Source organism: Glycine soja, chromosome 7 (genome assembly GCF_004193775.1).
Source record: "Glycine soja cultivar W05 chromosome 7, ASM419377v2, whole genome shotgun sequence".
Classification (NCBI taxonomy): Eukaryota; Viridiplantae; Streptophyta; class Magnoliopsida; order Fabales; family Fabaceae; genus Glycine; species Glycine soja.
In genome coordinates, this window is record NC_041008.1 from 2,619,904 (window position 1) to 2,643,271 (window position 23,368).

Consider the following 23,368-nt stretch of genomic DNA (forward strand, 5'->3'; position numbering starts at 1 on the left):
CAAAGGGGTCTGCTTCAAGTGCCTTTCAACTCTGAGGGAGCTATAATTAATTTTGTTACATGCTACAGGAGGATGAGAGCGAGCAAAATGCATGTTGTCTGGCATAACAAGAGAATAAGCAGTTGTATAAGTGGCCCTATCCCTATCTCGACACCCCTTATCCATCATCTTCATTCCTAGCTTCATCTGCTAAGAAAATCTCATTTCCACAACAAAGGTCAAAAGAATAAAAATCTGATTATTCTTGACATATAATGCAACATGCCCAACACAGTGCCTACTACAGCAACCAGTTCCTCCTCTACTAGTCTGTTTGAGCTTCTCACCGAAATGAAGAAGCAATCCTGTCCAGAATCACTCATCTTACAAGCAAAATCTCCCTCCCAATTCTCCTCCGAATGCTGGTTCGACGATGCATGCATCTTGGACATGGATTACTTCGTCAAGACCCTTTCTGGCATCAAGGCTAAAGGCGTTCGTGCAGACCTTATTGGCTTCATCATCACACACTACGCCTCCAAATGGCTCCCTGACCTCTCCGCAGGTAGAAATTATTAGGTAGTCTTAGATCACTACGCGTCCATGCACTCAATCAATATTTACATAACACATGTTAATAACGCTTAATTATGTGCCATTAAAAGATTAGCAGATACTTACTATGATAGTTCTGGACTACTTAATAATTTCTCCTCTATAGGTGACATGGCCGAAAAGGGTCTCACCCAATTCGAGGAATCGCCCGAAAGCGTAACAGCTTCGTGGATGAAGAAGAGATTCTTCGTGGAAACCTTGGTGGGTGTTCTGCCTCCTGAGAAGGATGCAATTCCATGCAACTTCCTCCTTCGGCTTCTGAGAACGGCCAACATGGTTGGGGTTGAGGGTACCTACAGGCAAGAGCTTGAGAAGCGTATTTCGTGGCAGTTGGACCAGGCTTCCTTGAAGGAGTTGGTGATTCCATCTTTCAGCCACACTTGTGGGACTCTATTGGATGTTGAGCTGGTCATTAGGCTGGTTAAGAGGTTTGTGAGTTTGGATAGTGAGGGAGCTAAGAGCGTTGCTTCTTTGGTTAAGGTGGCTAAGTTGGTTGATTCCTACCTGGCTGAGGCTGCTGTGGATGCCAATTTGAGCTTCAACGACTTCGTTACACTTGCTGCAGCTCTTCCAAGCCATGCAAGAGCAACGGATGATGGCTTGTACAGAGCCATTGATACTTATCTAAAAGTATCTCTTCTTTATTATTGTTATTAATTTCAAATTGGTTGATTACTAGTTTGGAATTCCTGGTTTTTAGTACTCTAATTCAATTGAAGGAAAAAAAAAGAAAAAAGAACAAGATCACGAGAGAAACAAACAAGAGTATATAAATTAGTCAAAAAAAACAGGACTAGAAAATTGAACTGGGAGCTAATTAAGTGAACAAAATGATTTTTGGACATCCCAAATGCTATTCAACATCTGGAGATTTTTGAACACCCAACCATCATATCACCTAGCGTTTGTAGCGTACCTATATTTTTCTTTTTTCGTTTTCTCACAGGTGTCTAATAATCATTTTTGTTAAGTGAAAATTGGTGTAACTTTTTTTTTTTTTTTATTGAAAAAAATGTTAAGGATTTGTTTTCTGTTTCTTTTTAGGTGAACTCATAATATCTTTCGATTGAGAAGAAACGATTAGTTATTTGAGACACTAAAATTTGCTTAAGAAGCTAATCTCCCCTAACAAATGCTCTTTTAATTTGTATATATGGACTTGGGAACAAATACTTGACCACATGCAAGGGGGAGGGTTATTTTCTAACTGTGTTACCCTATGTTAGTGAAACTTAATTATTACTCAAGTATAGGAAACCTCTCCAATGTACATGTTAAAGCTGGTATTTCAATGCTATAGTAATATTGAGTACTACTATAAATGGTAAATCATAAATTGCCAAAGTTTGATTAGCATTTTATCTTTTAAAGTGAAACATTCTCACTTTAGTAGTAGAGCTAAATCCTTGTGTATTATGTACTTTGAGAAAAAAAATTGTTAGGCAGAGGCATGTTGAATGAATTCTAACTCTGGCTGGCATGCACAATGCAATTGTTATAGGCACATCCAGGAGTGTCAAAGCAAGAAAGGAAGGGCCTGTGCAGGCTAATAGACAGCAGAAAACTGACAGCAGAGGCCTCACTTCACGCAGCACAAAACGAACGGTTCCCAGTGAGAGCAGTGATTCAGGTGCTACTCTCTGAGCAGAGCAAGCTGAACCGGCATGTGGATTGGAGTGGCTCGTTGGTGTGTGTAACAAGAAGCCCTGGAGGGTTGGACTTACCAACACGGTGTCTGTCGAAGCGCGAGGTGAATGCTCAACAACTCGAGATTAGAAGGCTGAAGGAAGATGTGTACAGGCTGCAAAGCCATTGCAATGCCATGCAGGCACAGATGGAGAGAATGGTGGTGGAAAAGAAGAAAGGCTTCTTCAAGTGGAAGAAGTTTGCATTTGGCAAGAGTGAGCATGACAAAATGGAACAAGAGCTTCAAGGAAATGGAATGTACACGCCTGCGGACCTTAAAACTAGATTGGTCAATGCTAAAGATACTAGTAAGAATAATACTCACAAGTGGAGGAAATCCATGTCATGAAAACCACAGCCACCACAACTTAGTTTCTTATGTTCAGCAAATTAATATAGTGTGTATGTTCGTTTTTTGGTGTATGAAATAATGTAAGATCAGCTTTTGTATCTGGAATAAACTCAATAAGGATGTGAGTATGCCACACTACTCACCTAATGGCTGATGTTCAAATGTTATTGTAGAGTAGCAGGTTTTTAAATTTTGAGTTTGTTTAGGTATTGTAAAGTAGAATATTATTGAAATTGTTTTTGAAAGCTTACCTCAATAAATTGAATGTTGTCTAATATTAGAAGTATGTTTGTCTATTTTATGTAGCATAAGAAAAATTATAACTATCCTCCCATTTTCTCTTCTATTTCATTTTAATCCATTTTTCTTTCTGTCTCTCTTTTTTATTTGTTCATCAAACCATTCACATCTATTTTTTTTTTTTAAAGAATCCCTACTTTTTGTCGTACAAGTTCAATAGAATAAACTTGGCCCAATCCATTTAACAACAGGCCCATGAAGCTCTACTTTTTAAGGCTAACTTAAGACACGTTAAAGAAACCACGGGTTGTTGAGCCATGGCCTCCCAAAAAATAAACACTGTTTAACCAGATTTTTTTTATAATCTTTTTCGTGGCGGTTCCGCTTATACTGAATCGATAATAGTTGATAAGATTAATTAAATATGGCAGAAAAGAAAAAACAGAATATTAACACTTTAGTTTATTAAAACTTAACTATTTGTATTTACTCTTTATGATTTTATAGTTTCCACTTTTAGTTTTCTTAAATTGTAAGTTAATTAGATTATGAGTATCATTAATTAGTGTTCTTAGGATATTAATTAAAAAATTAAAAAAAAAATATTTATTTTAAAAATATATAAAAATACAAAAAAGTCATGAATAATTTAATTTTATGTTTTCCAATAATTTTTTTAATTTCTTAACCAATATAATAATTTCTTAATTTTTTTAGTATTTGCCTTAGATTATTAGTATTATTTTTATATTTTTTGTGATAGTAATTGGATTATTATATGCTTGAGAAGAAAAATGTGTTGAATTATTAAACACGTGGTTACATAGACTAGATTCTGTCTGAAAAAACAGAAGATATTTATATTACGAAAACAAGTTATGGATAAGGTGGTGGTTATCGTTGGCAGATGGTAATACACAAAACATAACTATTTACTCTGCTAAGCTCTCTACCACATCACACGCAATTTGACATTGTCGTGTTCCTTTGCTTTTAACCGATAAACCCTCCTTTCATGTTCTGTAACTCCAAATGGCTGCGTTCGCTAAACCCTCCCATTCCCAACTTCGTGCTCAAAGGGATCATCCTCTTCTTCCTTCTACTTCAACTTCAACTTCCAGCAACTTCAAGCTCAAAACATTCACTTTCTCCCACAACTTGCACACACTTCACCCCCCTTTTAGAAAAGCTAAACATATTTGTGTCTCGAATTCTGCCACTACTACCACCTCCCTCAGCAGCAACCACAACCCAAACTCTCATATTTACCAACTGTGCCTTCTTGGGAACTTGGACCGTGCCATGAGCTACTTAGACTCCATGCACGAGCTTCGAATTCCCGTTGAAGATGATGCTTACGTTGCCTTGATACGGCTGTGTGAGTGGAAGAGGGCAAGGAAAGAAGGATCTCGTGTTTACTCCTATGTTTCCATTTCCATGTCCCATTTGAGTCTTCAACTGGGGAATGCCCTTTTGAGCATGTTTGTGAGGTTTGGGAACTTGGTGGATGCTTGGTATGCTTTTGGGAGAATGGAGAAGAGGAATTTGTTCTCTTGGAATGTTTTGGTTGGTGGGTATGCTAAAGCTGGCCTCTTTGATGAGGCTTTGGACCTCTATCATAGAATGTTGTGGGTTGGTGTGAAACCTGATGTTTACACTTTCCCTTGCGTTTTGAGGACTTGTGGTGGCATGCCTAACTTGGTGAGGGGTAGAGAGATCCATGTTCATGTCATAAGGTATGGGTTTGAATCAGATGTCGATGTGGTTAATGCTTTGATAACTATGTATGTGAAATGTGGGGATGTCAATACTGCTAGGTTGGTGTTCGACAAAATGCCTAATAGAGACAGGATTTCGTGGAATGCCATGATTTCTGGGTATTTTGAAAACGGGGTGTGTTTGGAGGGACTGAGATTGTTTGGCATGATGATCAAATATCCGGTTGATCCAGATTTGATGACCATGACCAGTGTGATTACTGCATGTGAACTTCTGGGTGATGATAGATTGGGGAGGCAGATTCATGGTTATGTTCTGAGAACGGAGTTCGGGAGAGACCCTTCAATTCATAATTCGTTAATTCCAATGTACTCATCTGTTGGACTTATTGAGGAAGCTGAAACAGTTTTCTCTCGAACAGAATGTAGAGATGTGGTATCGTGGACTGCGATGATATCAGGTTATGAGAACTGTTTGATGCCTCAGAAAGCTCTTGAGACATATAAAATGATGGAAGCAGAAGGTATCATGCCAGATGAAATCACCATAGCCATAGTACTCTCTGCTTGTTCTTGCTTATGCAATTTAGACATGGGGATGAACCTTCATGAGGTAGCCAAGCAGAAAGGGCTCGTCTCTTATTCGATAGTTGCAAACTCACTCATTGACATGTATGCCAAGTGTAAATGCATTGACAAGGCCTTAGAGATTTTCCATTCTACTCTTGAGAAGAATATTGTATCTTGGACATCTATAATCCTTGGTCTTCGCATCAACAACCGGTGTTTTGAAGCTTTATTTTTCTTCAGGGAGATGATTCGTAGACTGAAGCCAAACTCTGTTACTTTAGTTTGTGTCCTTTCTGCATGTGCTAGAATAGGAGCTTTGACATGTGGAAAAGAGATCCATGCCCATGCATTGAGAACTGGAGTAAGCTTTGATGGTTTTATGCCCAATGCAATTTTAGATATGTATGTAAGGTGTGGAAGAATGGAATATGCTTGGAAACAATTTTTCTCAGTTGATCATGAAGTTACCTCATGGAACATTTTGCTAACAGGATATGCAGAACGTGGGAAAGGAGCACATGCTACTGAGCTTTTTCAGAGAATGGTAGAGTCAAACGTTAGTCCTAATGAAGTTACATTTATCTCCATATTATGTGCTTGCAGCAGATCAGGTATGGTGGCAGAAGGCTTAGAATATTTTAACAGCATGAAGTATAAGTACTCTATTATGCCTAATCTGAAACATTATGCATGTGTGGTTGATTTACTTGGCCGTTCTGGGAAATTGGAGGAAGCTTATGAATTCATACAGAAAATGCCAATGAAACCAGACCCAGCAGTTTGGGGAGCTTTATTAAATTCATGTAGGATTCACCATCATGTTGAACTTGGGGAGCTTGCTGCAGAGAATATCTTTCAAGATGATACAACAAGTGTTGGATACTACATTCTTCTCTCTAATCTTTATGCTGACAATGGTAAATGGGACAAGGTTGCAGAAGTAAGAAAAATGATGAGACAGAATGGGCTCATAGTAGATCCTGGATGCAGCTGGGTGGAAGTCAAGGGTACAGTGCATGCTTTTCTCAGCAGTGATAACTTTCACCCTCAAATAAAGGAAATCAATGCACTTCTGGAGCGGTTTTATAAGAAGATGAAGGAAGCTGGTGTTGAAGGGCCAGAAAGCAGTCATATGGACATAATGGAAGCTTCCAAGGCTGATATATTTTGTGGGCACAGTGAGAGACTGGCCATTGTCTTTGGGCTTATTAATTCTGGCCCTGGGATGCCTATTTGGGTGACAAAGAATTTGTACATGTGCCAAAGTTGCCACAACATTGTCAAATTTATCTCTAGGGAGGTTCGTAGAGAGATTTCTGTAAGGGATGCTGAACAATTTCACCATTTCAAGGGAGGCATCTGCTCTTGCACGGATGAAGCTTATAGGAGCTAGCCTGATTAGCAGGAAAACTGTGAGATATGTAGCATCGCATTGAAAAGTCAGAGTCGGAAAATGTTGCAACTTTAAGATCTTGCACGTCAATGATCAACGGGCCTTTGAATCATCAATCAACCCTATATATAGCATGCTATACAGAGAGCGGGGAAAAATAATGTTATGTCTGTTGTACATAGACATAGGTAGGTATATAGTTTTTTTACGTAAGTATATATATTTTTTCAACATGTTCACCCCCACCTCCCTTCCAAAAAAGGGGAAAAAAATCAGGACATGTCTGCTCCTGTGGTCCAAGATTTTATTGTAACCTACAATCCAACAAAGTGATACAAATAGAATTTTGATGGGGTGGAAATTTACATGGTAAATTCCACAGTGCTATAGTGTTATTGCAATTTCTTTATGGTGTCTGTTTTCATAGACATACTAGTAGGAGAAAGCAGTCTTAGACGTAGGAAATTAGGAGACAAATAGTGTGAGATTTGAACATGACTTCTCATGTATGAGAGGATTCATTCCGATCAAGTACCAAAATGTCTTATGACATTTAATTCAATGAAATGAATGTTCTTTATTTTGCAAGAATATGATTAAAGAACTTGAAACCTGGGGCCTGATTATGTAAGAAAGAGGAATACCTAGTGCTTTTTATCGTGAGAATTTTCAAATATCAAGCACAAGGCAAAGCTGGAAAGCTAAAGAAAAATAGGCTTCTTGCAGTAAAAACAAAAGGCTGTTATCACATATTTGACAGTTAAATAACCTTGTATGCAAATGGAACAATGGAATGCATTTATTCTACATACAAGTGATCTGTTATGAAGTGTTTCTTCTGTAGTGTTATTTGATGTTATTTTCTGCTCCTTTTCCTTTTCTTCTTGCTTTTGTTCTTTGTTTGCAAATAGGTTATCTTCAGATGCCCTTTGTTCCTTCAGTTCCTTGTGCATAGGTGTTCTATTAAGGTATGGGACTTGGAGTCCAATATTGGAAGTATGGGATTCTAGTGTGGCCTTTATAAGCCCTTGGGCTCTTCAATTACAACAGCTAATTTTTGTGTTGTGGTTCTCCCAAGGTTCTTATCAAGTTCTTGGCTGCCGGACTAGGCAGATACAGAACATAATAGGTTTGCTGCCTCAGTCCTCAAATATGGAATCATCACATATCTCTAGGGTTCCAGCGGCGCTAATAACACTTAACAAGTAAAGTGATTGGTTTTGTTCTTTTTTCTATACTAAGGTTCCAGCGGCGCCAATAGTGTTTTTGTTTGGCTTAGTGTTGTGTTTTATTCGTGACACTTCAATTTTTGGAGATCTTAGGTTTGGGCCTTCGAGGAGGATTTCTTTGGTTAAGATTAAGTGGGAGGATTGGATGATTGGATTTGTCAGCGCTGCAATTCCGCAAATTCCGTTATTGCGGTTTGTAAGCTGTCTGGGGATTTGTTTCCCGAACGTGAGGCTTCGGCTATGCATGTTTCGGTGAGTGTGGGGCTTATGAATTTCGTGGGGTGTTGGTTCGGAGCCATGCCTTGTACTTCTGGTGGTTTGGCGGGACAATACAGGTTCGGAGGTAGGAGTGGTGCTTCGGTGGTGTTCCTCGGGATTGCAAAGTTGGTTTTTGCTTTGGTGTTTGGGAAACTCTCTTGGGAGAATTTTGGGTCAGTTTCCAATTGAGATTCTTGGGGTGCTTTTGTTGTTTGCTGGGATTGAGTTGGCTATGGCTGCCAAGGATATGCTTGTTTGTGAGGCTGTTTCTCTCACTGGATCAAGTGGTGCGTTAGGCTTCTTTGTTGGCATTGTGCTTGGGGTGATGTCAGGTGCACCCAGTATTTTTTTTAAAAATGTCAAAAATATCCCTCTTTTATTTTCTTTCTTAAAATGTTGGATGAACGTGAATAAACTATACGGATTAACTTGATTTGTATGATTTACTCACGGTTATTCAGCTTTACGGATCAACATTATTTAAATGGCTCATATGGATTAACTTGAATAAATGATATTTTTGTCCTGTTAAAATATTGGGTGCACCTAGCCTCAGTCCTTTACTTGCTCTTGAAATTGAGGGAGGTTCATTTTGGGGTTTTGGGTTCTGTCGATCAAACAAGACAAGTCTTCTCTTGAGGACGAACAAGCTAGCTTAATTGCCTAAACAACAATTCGATTCAAATTTTGCAAGCTGGTTATTGGGTCGTGGTTGGAAATTGAAGTAGCTATATGTAGTACTACATGTGCAATTATTTGCAAATTGGCTTCGATCCCGAAAATGATCACCAATGTTGTTGTGATCATGTGGGAATCTTTCTGTATTTGTATTGGTGTAATGTAATGCTTCAGATATGGTGTACAATATATGCGTAGTTATTTGTTAACTAGTTATAAATATTAGATAGAGTTCATCCATTTGAATAAAGGGCTTTTTGCCAAACTACGATGCAATGGATTGTTGGCGTGCCGTTGGATTGGGAAACATCCGAACGTGGTTGAAGATACTTAGGACTTCACAGTCTATAATTCAGTGCTTTGGAATTTGGATGTACTCTCTTTAAGGGTGCTCTGGACTCTAGCTCAAAAGGGATTGTTGCTCATCCATTGTGTACGCGTATAGAAACAAACATATCTAAATATTAGTACATGTGTATTTTAATAATAAATTTTATATGTTTATATTTTAAGAATATAGCGTATATTGCATGAAAAGTTTTGTGATAAACTATTGTTTAATTTTAAAATTATATGAAGTTTTATAACCCTTAGTGGTTCCTATGATAATTATCTTATGACAATGATCATAAGGGACTAGATTTGAGACACAAACCCTTAATCTACTTTCTTTCAACTTCTAGTAAATTGATAATTTTTTTTTGATATTTTACAAAATAAAAAATTAAAACGATAAGTGAAAGTCATTTAATTACTCATTCCATATTTAAGTTTACACTTTAATTTAGTTTTTAAATTTATACTTAATATTTTGCCATAAATTTTGTTTCTTTTAATGTCTCGAGAGTTATTATATTATTTTTGAAGCAATGTACTCCAACGCATTTGCTACTTTTCCATTAATTGTTTTTTCTTCAAAATAAAATATATCTTATTTTACCACGCCAGTGGACTATTACTCATTAGTTGGATAGTTGGCTATTAGTTAAGTTATAGTTGACTATTAGTTAACTTAGAGTTAAGTGATTATTGGCAATTTTCTAATATTGTACAAGTTACGTTAGTGCTTGATTGTATTGTAATGTCTTAGATTTACATAACTTAATTTTAATTTCTTCTCACATTATTTTCTTTTAATTTTTTTTGCCATGTTACTACAATAACAGCTTAATGGTAATATTATGAAGAGCCTTGTCTGACCTACTACTACTACTAGCCCAGTAAACGTCAACGCAAGCTGCTCCAAGAATATTAGTTGAAGGCTTGAAGCTTCCAACTCTCTTTATAACCCACTTTATTTGAGAGAACCCTCCTTCAAGCCCACCTCATTATACCATGATACTGCTTTTAATTGCATCCTTGAAACTTATTAGGTTTTAGTGTGTCTACAGCTGAAAATTCAAGCATAGTAGAAATTTTATGATGCGTTCTTTCTTTTTTCATACTCGTCCTCCATTCCCAAACCATGTTATAGTAGAAGGTCTTTTATTTTTTCCTCCAAATAATGTTTAAATAATTTTTTTTTATTTTTTTAATTTGTAGAATTTCAACTTAAGTATCAGAACTCAAGAACACTAAATCATCTTATAACATTATGTTATTACTTTTCTTAATTGTTCAATAAAAATATAAAAATCATTTTTATTAAATATTTTCTTTATGAAATAAAAACTATTCTTTAGATATTAAAAAATATTAGAGTTTCTTTAAAATTTGAGATTCAATAATAAATATTGGCCACCAAAGTAAGAAATTACAAATTAAAAAGAGAAGAATATTGTTTTTCTATTTCTATACATATTCTCCAAAGTTTTATTTTTATTCATCCAAAGGTTAAATACTTAAATAATAAGAAATTAAGAATCCAATTTAAATACACTAATAGTATATAAAAACTGCACTCAAATATAATAAAATAAAAACACACCACTAAAGTTAGAAATCATAATTTTAAATGTGAGATTTCTTTACATATTTTCAAAAAAAAAAATGATATTAAATGAATGATAAATACACGCCACCAAACTAAGATATTAAAAATTAAAAAGAAAAAAGAATATTGTCTTTCGATTTATTTTAGTGAAAAAAAGGAAGCAAAATAGTTTGGATCTGGAAGACCAAACAGACGACAGCTACTTCTAATCTTCTACTTCAAGTCTTCCATCTTACGTTAAAGTCCATTGTTGCTTCTTCTGTCTTCCAACTTCCATTTCTCTCACTTGAAAATCCCGCAATCTCGCTTCAAACACCAGTCACAGCAAACAGTGATACTTTGATCCGTGTCAGATTCAGGTTTGTTCTCTCACTTGTTTCGGACCTTGAGCCTTCACTTGTTATGCTTTTGTTTCTTCTCTTTAGATCTTCTTTTGAGACTCTGATCTGTGGTTGCTTTTGTGTGCTGCCTGCATTTCCATCCCTATTGGTAGTCGTGGATGTAATGAAGCTCATTTTTTCATTGAATCTCGACAAGAAAACCATTTGGGTCTCTTAGTTTACTGGATTTCTAAAGAAAAGTGATTAACTTTTGTTGCCCGGAATCATGAAGTTTCCGTTTTCAGCCATTGTTGCTCTTTGGTTTGTTTGTGACCTTGTTCTGGCAAATTCACGCTACCCTGAGGGAATGTATAGTTTTGATAGGAGCTCTCATGTAACCTATAAGTATGATCGAATGAGTGAAGTTCAGAAACAATGTGCCTCTGTGTTATCTGCTTCATCTGAATTGAGATATCAATATAGTGTTACTGGTATGAAAGGAGAGCTTTCTTTTGCGAATGGGGATTGGAGGCAGGATGGGGGTAAGTTTCCCATAATGCCATTTGATGCCAACAAATCTCCTGGGACCTTGTCTGGAGACCGTGCTCCGTTGAACTTGGTTTCTTTTTGGGTATCGGATGTTGATCATGACCACCGGTTGAAGAAGTTGATTCCTATCAATGGTTTCATGGTGATAGGAATTACTCGAGACGGTAATTTTGTGGACAATGCATATGATGTGAATGCTGAATTTCAGTTATGGCCCAGCCATTCTCAGCTCTCAATTCCCTTCCAAGGGATTTACACTGAATCCAAGAAAAATGGTGGGGAAAGGGTGTTGTGTTTGTTAGGGAACACTATGCTTCCAACTCGAGAGGCTGACCCTGCCAACCCGTGGGAATGGATGAAGAACCCCAGTGATATACCGTTGTCAGAAGATGATCAAATTATGCTAGTTCTTCGCTATCCCATGGCATTCACTCTAACAAACAGGATGATTAGTGGAGAGTTAAGAAGTTTGAACCGTGAATCCAATTCTAAATTCTTTGATGTGGTTCACATATCTTCGCAGTTGGGCAAGTCAGCAAAGTATGCATTTGGCTCCCAACAAATTGTATCCAAAGCATGCAATCCATACCCATTTAAGGATAACCTGACGGATGATGGCATTAGTGTCTACCAAGGGGTGAGGTTTTGTGAAATCCTTGAAGAAATTACTAGAGACAAACCTTTATCTGTTGTTTCAAACTGGAGATGCAATGGCACAGATGATTTCTGCAGTAAATTAGGTCCTTTTTTGTCAGTTGAGGGAATCAAATCAACTGATGGAGGCTTTCAAGATGTTAAACTTTATATGCAGGATGTTATCTGTGAGCGAGCAACTAGTAAGAGTAATACTGGTTCTGCTAGGGTATCAACGGTTTTTAGAGCAGTTTCTCCATCAGAGAATCAGTATACTGCAGCAAAAAGGTCTGGGCCCAGCAACACGTCTCTTGCCGCCGAAGGGATTTGGAAGCCTTCTAGTGGGCAGCTTTGCATGGTTGGTTGCCTTGGACTTGTTGATGCTGGAGGTAGTAGCTGTAATACTCGGATCTGTATGTATATTCCTACCACTTTTTCCTTGAAGCAACATAGTATTATTTTGGGAACTTTGTCTCCCATTAATAACAGTAGTGCCTTCTTTCCCCTATCATTTGAGCAACTTGTGCTACCTTACGAACTCTGGAATTATTTCAAGCTCACTAACCCAAATTACAGTTACTCTAAAATTAATTTGGCTGGTACTGTCCTAGAAAAAAATGAGCCCTTCAGTTTTACAACTGTCATTAAGAAATCATTGCTAACATTTCCCAAACTTGAAGATAATGAGGCATACCAAGATAGCCTGTCTGTTCTTTCAGAAGATCTCACTTTTCATGTCTCTGGTTTTCCTGACCCTGTGCCTAATGTCCTGGCCCCAAAAGTCGATATTCAAATGGAAATTCTCTCCATTGGTCCCTTGTTTGGGCGCTATTTGTATACTAAAAATAGTTCGGAATCTGAACAGGAAACACCAGATCTTGCCAAGGCTGCTGAATATACAGAAAAACAGCTTCTTATAAATGTATCTGCACAGCTCAGTCTTACTGGAAAAGGTTATAGTAATTTTTCTGTGCTTTTTCTGGAGGGTCTTTATGATCCACATGTGGGAAAGTTGTATCTAATTGGTTGCAGAGATGTGCGAGCACCATGGAAGGTCTTATATCAGAGCTATGACCTTGAGGCTGGAATGGACTGTTTGATTCAGGTGGTTGTGGCTTATCCTCCTACCACAACTCGGTGGCTAGTCGATCCCAGAGCTACAATTTCGATAGAAAGTCAAAGGACTGATGACGATGCCCTTCGATTCGATCCAATAAAGCTCAAAACATTTCCAATCATATACAGGAAACAACGTGAGGATGTTCTCTCACGCAGAGGTGTTGAAGGGATTCTCCGAATCTTGACGCTTTCATTTGCCATCGGGTGCATTTTAAGCCAACTGTTTTATATACAACAGAATGTGGATTCTCTTTCCTATATATCTCTTGTGGTGCTAGGTGTTCAAGCTCTTGGGTATAGCATTCCTCTGGTCACAGGTGCAGAAGCTCTTTTTAAGAAAATGGTTTCTGAATCTTATGATGTGTCATCTAGTGAATTGGAGAGCAGTGAGTGGCTCCATGTCATTGATTACACTGTGAAACTGCTACTGATTGTATCATTGCTAGTAACTCTGCGACTTTTTCAAAAGGTATGGAAGTCTCGCATCAGATTGCAAATGCGTACCCCTCTTGAGCCACATCGTGTCCCCAGTGATAAATTGATATTTCTTTGTACCGTCACCATACATGTGATAGGGTATGTAATTGTTCTAATGATTCATGGCACAAAGACCAGCCAGAAGGCTCTTATAGCAAAGACTTATTTGGTTGATGGAAGAAATTCTCATTCATTGCCGGGTTGGGCAACAGACCTGGAAGAATATGTAGGTCTTGTTGAAGACTTTTTCTTGCTTCCTCAAATTATTGGGAACTTAGTCTGGCATATCGATTGCAAACCTCTCAGAAAACTATATTTTATTGGAATCACTCTGGTCAGACTTCTTCCTCACATATATGACTACATTCGAGCTCCAGTTCCAAATCCTTACTTTTCTGAGGACTCTGAATTTGTCAATCCTAATTTGGATTTTTACTCAAAATTTGGGGATATTGCCATTCCTGTGACTGCTATTATTCTTGCAATTGTGGTCTATATTCAACAAAGATGGGGCTATGAGAAGCTGAGTCAGTTTCTGACATTTGGGCAGTATAAGCTTCTCCCAACTTTCAGATACCAAAGGTTGTCTTCTAGGGCTGGTGAATCCGAACTAGTTCCTGGTATCAATGGTGCTGCTGTAAAAGAGAATGAGCAAGTTGATGTAGAATGATGTAAACACTTTAGAATTACTGACAACAGCTTTTGTACACCCATATATGAAAAGTAAGTAAGGGTTTGGGTGGATGTACTATTATGTATGAGGTTGCTCACATACTCAATAATCAAGTGAATTTTGTTGTGGTTTTACTCTTCAACTTCTGATTCTTCGTCTTCTTCTTTTTTATAACCAACTTTTGATTCCTTATTCTCCAATTATTGCTGTACTTTACAAGATTGAGATCAAAGGACCGAGGGTTTTTATTTTGTATATTATTATTTGGGCTGTAATGAATTTGATTCAAGAAAGCTTAGGAATGGAAGTTTACTCGTAACAGAAAATTTGCATAACAAAAAGGTCAGAAATGGAAGTTCACTTCTAAAAATTATCATGGTTAACTTATCACTTAACAAACATTTTTCATACATACGGTCAAGTTACGGCCGAGTATTAAACCTTAACATGCTTAGAAAACGTAGTAGTAGTTATTTACGGTCAACTTGGACTTTATGAACATTTAAAAGAAATTAATTTGATAACCTATATTATCGAATCAATTATTTTTTAAATATTTACTTTCATATTAAAAATCAAATTAGAGCCATAATGACAATAATTTAATTTTTTATTTTTTCATAAAAATAACAAGTGACTCTTTAACTCATCATTTCTTAAATAAATTTAAAAAATTACAAATAAATCTTAAACTGTAGTTAATATTGTCTCTAATTATAGGATCATTTCAACTCATTCAAGTTCTTTAGGAAAAGTAATTAATTTAGCTAGTCATATTAAATCTATTAATTATTTGTACTACTATTTCAAAATTAACATTTTATTATTTCTGTATCCATTTAATTGTTTTTCAATAACCTTTGAATAAAGAATTAATAAGTAAGGATACCTAGGAAAAAAAATTAATGCATCTAAATTTTATAAAAAAGAAGAAACAACTATCCGAGAATGATCATATTATAATTAGGGACGGATGGAGTATACAATTTCAGATTAAACAAATTTTAGCAGCAATCTAGTTTTTAAGAAGCTTCAATTATCATAGTAATTGAAAAACAAAATGGGATAATTTGTCCGAAAACTATTATCTTAAATGAGATTAACATTTAATGAAGACTCAACTTTCAACCCTCAACAATATCTATTCATCCAATTTCCAAGTTTCATCGTCATAACTAAAATTCGGTAGCATGTTTGTTGTAGAACCGGCTCATTAAAACGTTGTAGAAGAAATACTTTCATTGTCAGTAACCAAAATAGCATGCATTAATGCAACGGCATGACTCGAGGGGCCTCTTATAGCATATCTATGCCTTCCACGTTGCCATGTTTATCAAACTACTTTTGACTTTCTTTAGTTACATGTGAGAACACAATAAGCAAAAAGAATTCAAAATTAAAAACAAAAATTGCTCATTAGATTCGAGTAAACAGTTATCAGTTCACGCCAGGTTGTGCATCAACCATCTAAGGTATATATAAAGACATGCTTTCCCCACCCCATTTTCATTGTTAAGAAAGTTGAATATACATCTGAAACTGAAAAAAGTAATGTTCTTTTTTCATCTACTTAAGTAGCACTTTCTCTTAGCTAAAAATATCAATGTTCTTTGATATTCGCCTCATCATAGATAGCAGTTTGCAAGTTGTAGTGTTTTAGACTTTTACTTGCTTAGATGGAGGGGAGTGATATATATAGAGCAAGGAATAGTTTACGTGCTAACAGTTCTACAGTTTGGAGAAACAGTATAATGGAGGCTTTTTCAAGGTCCTCGCGGCATGAAGAAGACAACGATGAAGAAGCTCTGAAATGGGCTGCACTTGAGAAACTCCCCACTTACAACCGTTTGAGGAAAGGGTTGTTGACCACTTCGCGTGGAGTCGCCAACGAGATTGATATAACTGAACTTGGATTTCAAGAAAGACAGAAACTGTTGGACAGGTTGATCAATGTTGCTGAAGAGGACAATGAGACGTTACTATTGAAGCTCAAGGAACGAATTGACAGGTAAGGAATAAGGATGCAATGCTCTTTCTTCTCTTTTTAGTTTTATTTATTAGAATTTTTAGTTCTGTTTGTGTAATATAATTATGGGCAAAACTTGTATGCACGTGGTTAAGTGTTTTGTGTGTTGTTTTCCAATTAGAATTGAAGTTTCACTTCAGTAGGTTTGTGTTAAAAATCAACATAGGTTATTATCGGAGTAAAACTCAAATTCTGATTGGAGAAACAACTAAATAATTGTATCTAAGTTTTCTCCTATTATTATTTATTATCCAGTAGTTAATAGTATCATACAGTAATAAGGTCTCCATCATGCTATTTCTTTTTTTCCTAATTTTCTTTTTCAGAGTTGGGATTGATATTCCAACAATTGAAGTTCGATATGAGCATTTAAATGTTGAGGCAGAGGCTTACGTGGGAAGCAGAGCTTTGCCAACCTTCCTGAACTTCGTTACTAATATGGTGGAGGTACATTTGACAGATTCTAGCTAAAAACTGTGTTTCATTGTTCTGGAGTAAGTCTCACTCACAATCTTTTTCTCTTTGCTCTTCTAGAGTTTCTTTACTTCTCTCCATATTCTCTCAGGCAAAAAGAAACATGTTACTATCCTTAGGGATGTTAGTGGAATCATCAAACCTCGCAGGATGGCACTACTTCTGGGTCCTCCAAGTTCAGGAAAGACCACACTCCTTTTGGCCCTTTCAGGAAAACTTGATCCAACTCTAAAGGTGAAAAGCGATTTCCTTTTTTTTTTTTTTCACTTGTCTTTTAGAAAGTGGTAGTTTTAGTTTAAATTAATTAAATGCCTTTGTGTCCTCAAGGTGTCAGGGAGAGTGAATTATAATGGGCATGAAATGAACGAGTTTGTTCCTCAGAGAACAGCTGCATACATTAGCCAGCATGATGTTCACATTGGAGAAATGACAGTGAGGGAAACCTTGGCATTCTCAGCAAGGTGCCAAGGGGTTGGAACACGTTATGGTTAGCCATTTTTTATTCTTTTATTTTGAATCAATGCCATGCCAATTTTCACCAGACCAATTTCTTCATATCTAATGTGGGGTACTGTTCATTATTTGTTATGATCCAGACTTGCTATCTGAGTTGGCTAGAAGAGAAAAAGAAGCAAAGATCAAGCCAGACCCGGATATTGATGTCTACATGAAGGTGAAAAAGAAGTTAAATTATCACATATTGCATTAATTTAAGCCAGTTCTATAACTAAGGAAATAATATCTCTACATCTGATTGGCTTGTGGTATACCAGGCAGCTGCAACAGGAGGCCAGGAGGCAAGTTTGGTAACAGATTATGTACTGAAGGTAACATTAAAATAAGGTTTTCTCATGCTTTAAAGATTAGAGTAAAATATGATTTTCAACCCTTAAAATATCTCAAAATTTGGTTTTAGTTTCAATAAAAATTTAATATATTTTTAGTCCTTACATTTAATAAAAGTGATGTGATTTTAGTATCTTATCAGGGACTAAAAACAAGTGTTGCTATTAAAATGTAGGAACTAAAATGGAATAATTTTTTGCATGAACTAAAACTGAATTTAGAGATATTCTGAGGCACTAGAAACATATTTTACTCTTAAAGATTATTATGAAATGAACCCACAAGGTATTTACTTTAATATTTTGCAGATTTTGGGGTTGGATATATGTGCTGATACAATGATGGGGGATGAAATGTTGCGCGGTATATCTGGAGGACAAAGGAAGCGGGTTACTACAGGGGAGATGTTGGTTGGACCAGCAAATGCTCTATTTATGGATGAAATATCAACTGGTTTAGACAGTTCCACAACTTTCCAAATTGTGAAGTCACTTAGGCAATATGTTCACATTCTTAATGGAACTGCAGTTATCTCTCTACTCCAGCCAGCACCGGAGACTTATGAACTTTTTGATGACATTGTTCTTATATCTGATGGTCAAATTGTCTACCAAGGACCCCGTGAGTATGTTCTTGAATTTTTTGAATATGTGGGTTTCCAATGTCCTGAGAGGAAAGGCGTAGCTGACTTTCTACAAGAAGTAAGTCAAAGTTTTTCTTTTGTATCCCTCGTTTGAAGTTTTTTGTTGAAAAATATGCACATAAATTTATCACTTCTCGCAGGTAACTTCAAGAAAGGATCAAGAGCAGTATTGGATTCACAGAGATGAATCATACAGGTTTGTAACTGTTACTGAATTTGCTGAGGCATTTCAGTCATTCCATGTTGGTAGGAGAATTGGAGAAGAGCTTGCAACTCCTTTTGACAAGTCCAAGAGCCACCCAGCAGCATTAACCACTAAAAAGTATGGTGTTAACAAGAAGGAATTGTTAAAGGCTAACTTCTCAAGAGAGTATTTGCTTATGAAAAGGAATTCATTTGTTTACATCTTCAAGCTGTTCCAAGTGAGTTCTAATTGCTTTATGCATAACAATATAAATGCAATAACCACTTTTAGTGTACACATTTTTTTTTTGTCTATTTAACCTTTTAACTACAACTGATGCATTGTAATTATTTATAAATTAATTACTCTCATTCACCTCTGTATTGTGTTTGTCCTACTACTAGTATGAATAAATGTTTTGATACTAATCTAATATAATTTGAAATTATAACTATCTTTTATAAATGGTTTCTATTTCTGATTTTTCTTTCTTTGCTTTTCATAGCTTACAATCCTGGCAATATTGACCATGACAATGTTTCTGCGAACTGAGATGCACCGTAATTCCTTGAATGATGGAGGTGTTTATACTGGTGCTCTATTTTTCGCAGTAGTAATTCTTATGTTTAATGGACTGGCTGAGATTTCAATGACCATTGTAAAGCTTCCCATTTTCTACAAGCAACGAGACCTTCTATTTTATCCTTCATGGGCATATGCCATTCCCTCATGGATCCTCAAGATTCCTATTACATTTATAGAGGCTGCTGTTTGGGTATTTCTCACCTACTATGTAATTGGATTTGATCCAAATGTTGGGAGGTAAACAAGTTTCCTTCATCTATTTGCAATGAGTGAGGACTAGTTCTGCTTGTTTTCTTGTAGTGTTTACTTTTGGTTTGAACTCTCATTCTTTATGCAGGTTGTTAAAGCAGTACCTTGTGCTACTATTGATAAACCAAATGTCTTCTGGATTGTTTCGAGCTATTGCAGCACTGGGTAGGAACATGATTGTAGCCAGCACATTTGGGTCCTTTGCACTTCTCGTTCTATTTGCATTAGGTGGCTTCGTTCTGTCAAGAAGTGAGTTCAGTTAACAAATGTAATAAAATTATTGCATTCATCACATAATGGAAGTTGATATTAATGCTTCTTTGTTTTCATTGGCAATGAAACAGATGATATCAAGAACTGGTGGATTTGGGGTTACTGGATTTCACCTTTAATGTATGGACAGAATGCAATAGTGGTGAATGAATTCCTTGGAGATAGTTGGAACCACGTAATTTCTTTAACTAGCAACTTTAGAGATAATTTACTTTATGTTAAAAAAACGTGCTGGCCTAATTTATTTGTTTTTCAATTACAGTTCACCCCAAATTCAAATAAGACGTTGGGAATTCAAATTTTGGAGTCCCGTGGGTTCTTCACACATGCATATTGGTATTGGATAGGAATTGGGGCGTTGATTGGATTTATGATCCTTTTCAACATTATATACACTTTGGCTCTCACTTACCTCAATCGTGAGTAATTTCACATTTGGTTATTCTAAATTGTTGCAGTGAAGACAGACTTCATTAATAAGTATACATTATTTTTGCAGCATATGATACGCCACAGACAACAATAACTGAAGAATCAGAAAGCGGTATGACTAATGGGATAGCAGAAAGTGCTGGAAGAGCTATTGCTGTTATGAGTTCTAGCCACAAAAAGAAAAGAGGAATGATTCTTCCTTTTGAACCATATTCTATCACATTTGATCAAATAGTTTACTCTGTTGATATGCCACTGGTAAGTCGCTTATAAATAACATTTGGGTTTTTAGTGGTGACTTTAGCTTAGTTTACCGATTGTCCAAAAAATACAAAATTAAAACGTAATTATTGGGATTGGCAGGAAATGAAGGATCAAGGTGTAAGGGAGGACAGGTTGGTGCTTTTGAAAGGTGTTAGTGGTGCATTTAGGCCTGGTGTTCTCACTGCCTTGATGGGTGTAAGTGGTGCTGGTAAAACTACATTGATGGATGTTTTAGCCGGAAGGAAAACTGGTGGGTATATTGAGGGAAACATAAAAGTTTCTGGCTACCCCAAAAGGCAAGAAACGTTTGCTCGTATTTCTGGTTATTGTGAGCAGAACGATATCCACTCTCCTCATGTTACTGTCTATGAGTCGTTGGTCTACTCTGCATGGCTTCGTTTACCTGCAGAAGTTGAAGCCTACACTAGAAAGGTTGGCATCTACAGTTTAAGAGTCAACACACAACACAACAGCACCCTTTTGTTATTTTTCTTTTTACTTAAATTAACACGGTCCAAAGCAATTTACAAATTTAATGTTTTTGTACATTAATCCAGAGAATTGACTTTCTGAACTTAGAACTGACCACATGCTTGTTTCCTGTTGCATTGCCAATGTAAGTAACTAACGTGTAACCAAACACATTGTCACTTTTGGATCTGAAATATGGTTGTAGATGTTCATTGAGGAAGTCATGGAACTCGTGGAGTTGAACCCATTGAGGAACTCACTGGTTGGCTTGCCTGGTGTGAATGGTCTCTCAACAGAACAACGCAAGAGGCTAACAATAGCAGTTGAATTAGTGGCTAATCCGTCCATAATTTTCATGGATGAGCCTACTTCAGGGTTAGATGCTAGGGCCGCTGCAATTGTTATGAGAACTGTTAGGAACACAGTTGACACAGGAAGAACAGTTGTTTGCACCATCCATCAGCCAAGCATTGACATATTTGAAGCTTTTGATGAGGTATTAGAAGATGTGTTTTATAGTTCTTCGTCCATTAGTCTCGAGTCTGATATGTGCTACATGTGATTCTAGTTATTCCTAATGAAGCGGGGAGGGCAAGAAATATACGTTGGGCCATTGGGACGTCATTCTAGTCAAATGATCAAGTATTTTGAGGTTAGGTGCAACTTGAATTCAATATTATTTAAAGTAGATAGCTATAATTTTTTTTCTAATATTTACTTCTTTTTCATTCTTTTATATTGGTCAGAGCATTGAAGGGGTTGGTAAAATCAAAGATGGCTACAACCCGGCAACTTGGATGTTGGAAGTCACAACTCCAGCACAAGAACTTAATTTAGGTGTTGATTTTCATGAAATATACAGAAATTCTGGGCTGTGCAGGTAAGATAATATGTATGGGTATGGAATTATATTAACTATAGTAACACATATACATATGTGTCATGTATGTGTGAGGATTTATTTAGAACAAAGGCTTAAGCTTTTATACACTATTGACTATTCTTCAGGAGAAACAAGCGACTTATATCTGAACTAGGGAACCCCGCTCCTGGTTCAAAAGATCTTCATTTTCCTACTCAATATCCTCAGTCACTTTTGGTTCAATGCCTAGCTTGCTTATGGAAACAACATTGGTCATATTGGCGCAATCCGCCATACACTGCTGTGAGATTTCTATCAACTACTGTCACAGCCGTGTTGTTTGGAACAATGTTCTGGGACCTTGGAGGCAAATAGTAAGTCAAATTTCAGAAAATTAGAAATAATAGATTAAATTGAGCCAAATTTTGTTTTTCTATTTGAATTTTGATTCCTTTTAATGGCTTCCAGCTCTAGCAGACAGGACCTATTTAATGCCATGGGTTCTATGTATAATGCTGTTCTCTTTGTTGGGGTCCAAAATTCTGCCTCTGTACAACCAGTGGTAGCCATTGAAAGAACTGTCTTTTATAGAGAAAGAGCTGCCGGAATGTATTCTGCCTTGCCTTATGCACTTGCACAAGTAATAAGATCTCTTTTATATAAAAGAAATATAATTGCGATGTAACTTACATACCAATTTTAACACAACTCACTCCTTGATGTTCATAGGTTATAATAGAGCTACCTTATGTTTTTGTGCAAGCTACATCATATTCTGTCATAGTTTATGCTATGATGGGATTTGAATGGACATTACAGAAGTTCTTTTGGTACGTGTTTTTCATGTACTTCACATTGTGCTACTTCACCTTCTATGGCATGATGACTGTGGCAGTTACACCAAATCACCATGTCGCTTCAGTTGTGGCTTCTGCATTTTATGGAATTTGGAACCTCTTTTCAGGGTTTGTCATTGCACGACCAGTAAGTATTTCCAACCTTTGAATGCGTTGTATCTAAGAATGGATTCAATTCAATGGATGTCTTTATGATGATCCTCACTATTATATTTTCGATTTTGTTACCTTTTTAAACAGAGCATTCCTGTGTGGTGGAGGTGGTACTATTGGGCATGTCCAGTGGCCTGGACCATATACGGGTTGGTTGCCTCGCAGTTTGGGGATATAACCAATGTGATGAAATCAGAAAATATGTCAGTGCAAGAGTTCATAAGAAGTCATTTGGGTATCAAACATGATTTCGTAGGAGTTTCAGCAATTATGGTTTCTGGGTTTGCAGTGCTATTTGTTATTATTTTTGCTGTCTCAATCAAGGCCTTCAACTTCCAAAGGCGATAGATTAGGCTCCTTTTGCCAACACGAGTGATCCTTCATGTTTTTCTAAGATTTTTTTTTCCCACATTATTGTATCCTATTTGTCATATTCATGCACCACTTGTCGATAATATGTCACTTTTGTATCATCAGACTTAGTTATGCATTAACATTTTTCTTAAAAATCTTCTCAGTTTAACTTGTTAAAATGCCTGTTAATGTAAACCAAATTCTTTAACCAGATAACTGCAAAAGCCCATGGACGAATGCATTATCGTGGAATCCAGTAGTCCAACCAATGAA

The 23,368-nt window shown here is 36.6% G+C and overlaps 4 protein-coding genes and 1 pseudogene across 4 annotated transcripts; all 5 read left to right on the forward strand.

Annotated features, from left to right (window-relative positions):
- Nucleotides 1-24: 24 nt before the first annotated feature.
- On the forward strand, nucleotides 25-2,918 carry LOC114419206 (coleoptile phototropism protein 1-like). Its single transcript, XM_028384853.1, has 3 exons — nucleotides 25-544; nucleotides 701-1,224; nucleotides 2,096-2,918. The coding sequence occupies exons 1-3, from the start codon at nucleotides 262-264 to the stop codon at nucleotides 2,627-2,629; spliced, it is 1,341 nt and encodes a 446-aa protein (XP_028240654.1). The 5' UTR covers nucleotides 25-261; the 3' UTR covers nucleotides 2,630-2,918.
- Nucleotides 2,919-3,776: 858 nt separating this feature from the next.
- On the forward strand, nucleotides 3,777-7,144 carry LOC114418128 (pentatricopeptide repeat-containing protein At1g15510, chloroplastic-like). The gene has a single exon (XM_028383311.1). It carries the CDS (start codon nucleotides 3,905-3,907, stop codon nucleotides 6,551-6,553), a length of 2,649 nt encoding a protein of 882 aa, XP_028239112.1. The 5' UTR covers nucleotides 3,777-3,904; the 3' UTR covers nucleotides 6,554-7,144.
- Nucleotides 7,145-7,241: 97 nt separating this feature from the next.
- LOC114418129 lies at nucleotides 7,242-9,178 on the forward strand (annotated as a pseudogene).
- Nucleotides 9,179-10,817: 1,639 nt separating this feature from the next.
- On the forward strand, nucleotides 10,818-14,564 carry LOC114418131. Its single transcript, XM_028383314.1, has 2 exons — nucleotides 10,818-11,010; nucleotides 11,145-14,564. Exon 2 carries the CDS (start codon nucleotides 11,258-11,260, stop codon nucleotides 14,417-14,419), a length of 3,162 nt encoding a protein of 1,053 aa, XP_028239115.1. The 5' UTR covers nucleotides 10,818-11,010; nucleotides 11,145-11,257; the 3' UTR covers nucleotides 14,420-14,564.
- Nucleotides 14,565-15,927: 1,363 nt separating this feature from the next.
- On the forward strand, nucleotides 15,928-23,258 carry LOC114418130 (pleiotropic drug resistance protein 1-like). Its single transcript, XM_028383312.1, has 21 exons — nucleotides 15,928-16,430; nucleotides 16,775-16,895; nucleotides 16,983-17,156; nucleotides 17,250-17,409; nucleotides 17,519-17,595; nucleotides 17,696-17,749; nucleotides 18,077-18,469; nucleotides 18,552-18,833; nucleotides 19,101-19,417; nucleotides 19,518-19,678; nucleotides 19,774-19,877; nucleotides 19,965-20,121; nucleotides 20,202-20,392; nucleotides 20,498-20,830; nucleotides 21,075-21,365; nucleotides 21,438-21,521; nucleotides 21,616-21,749; nucleotides 21,878-22,105; nucleotides 22,200-22,371; nucleotides 22,461-22,715; nucleotides 22,829-23,258. The coding sequence occupies exons 1-21, from the start codon at nucleotides 16,099-16,101 to the stop codon at nucleotides 23,087-23,089; spliced, it is 4,281 nt and encodes a 1,426-aa protein (XP_028239113.1). The 5' UTR covers nucleotides 15,928-16,098; the 3' UTR covers nucleotides 23,090-23,258.
- Nucleotides 23,259-23,368: the final 110 nt, after the last annotated feature.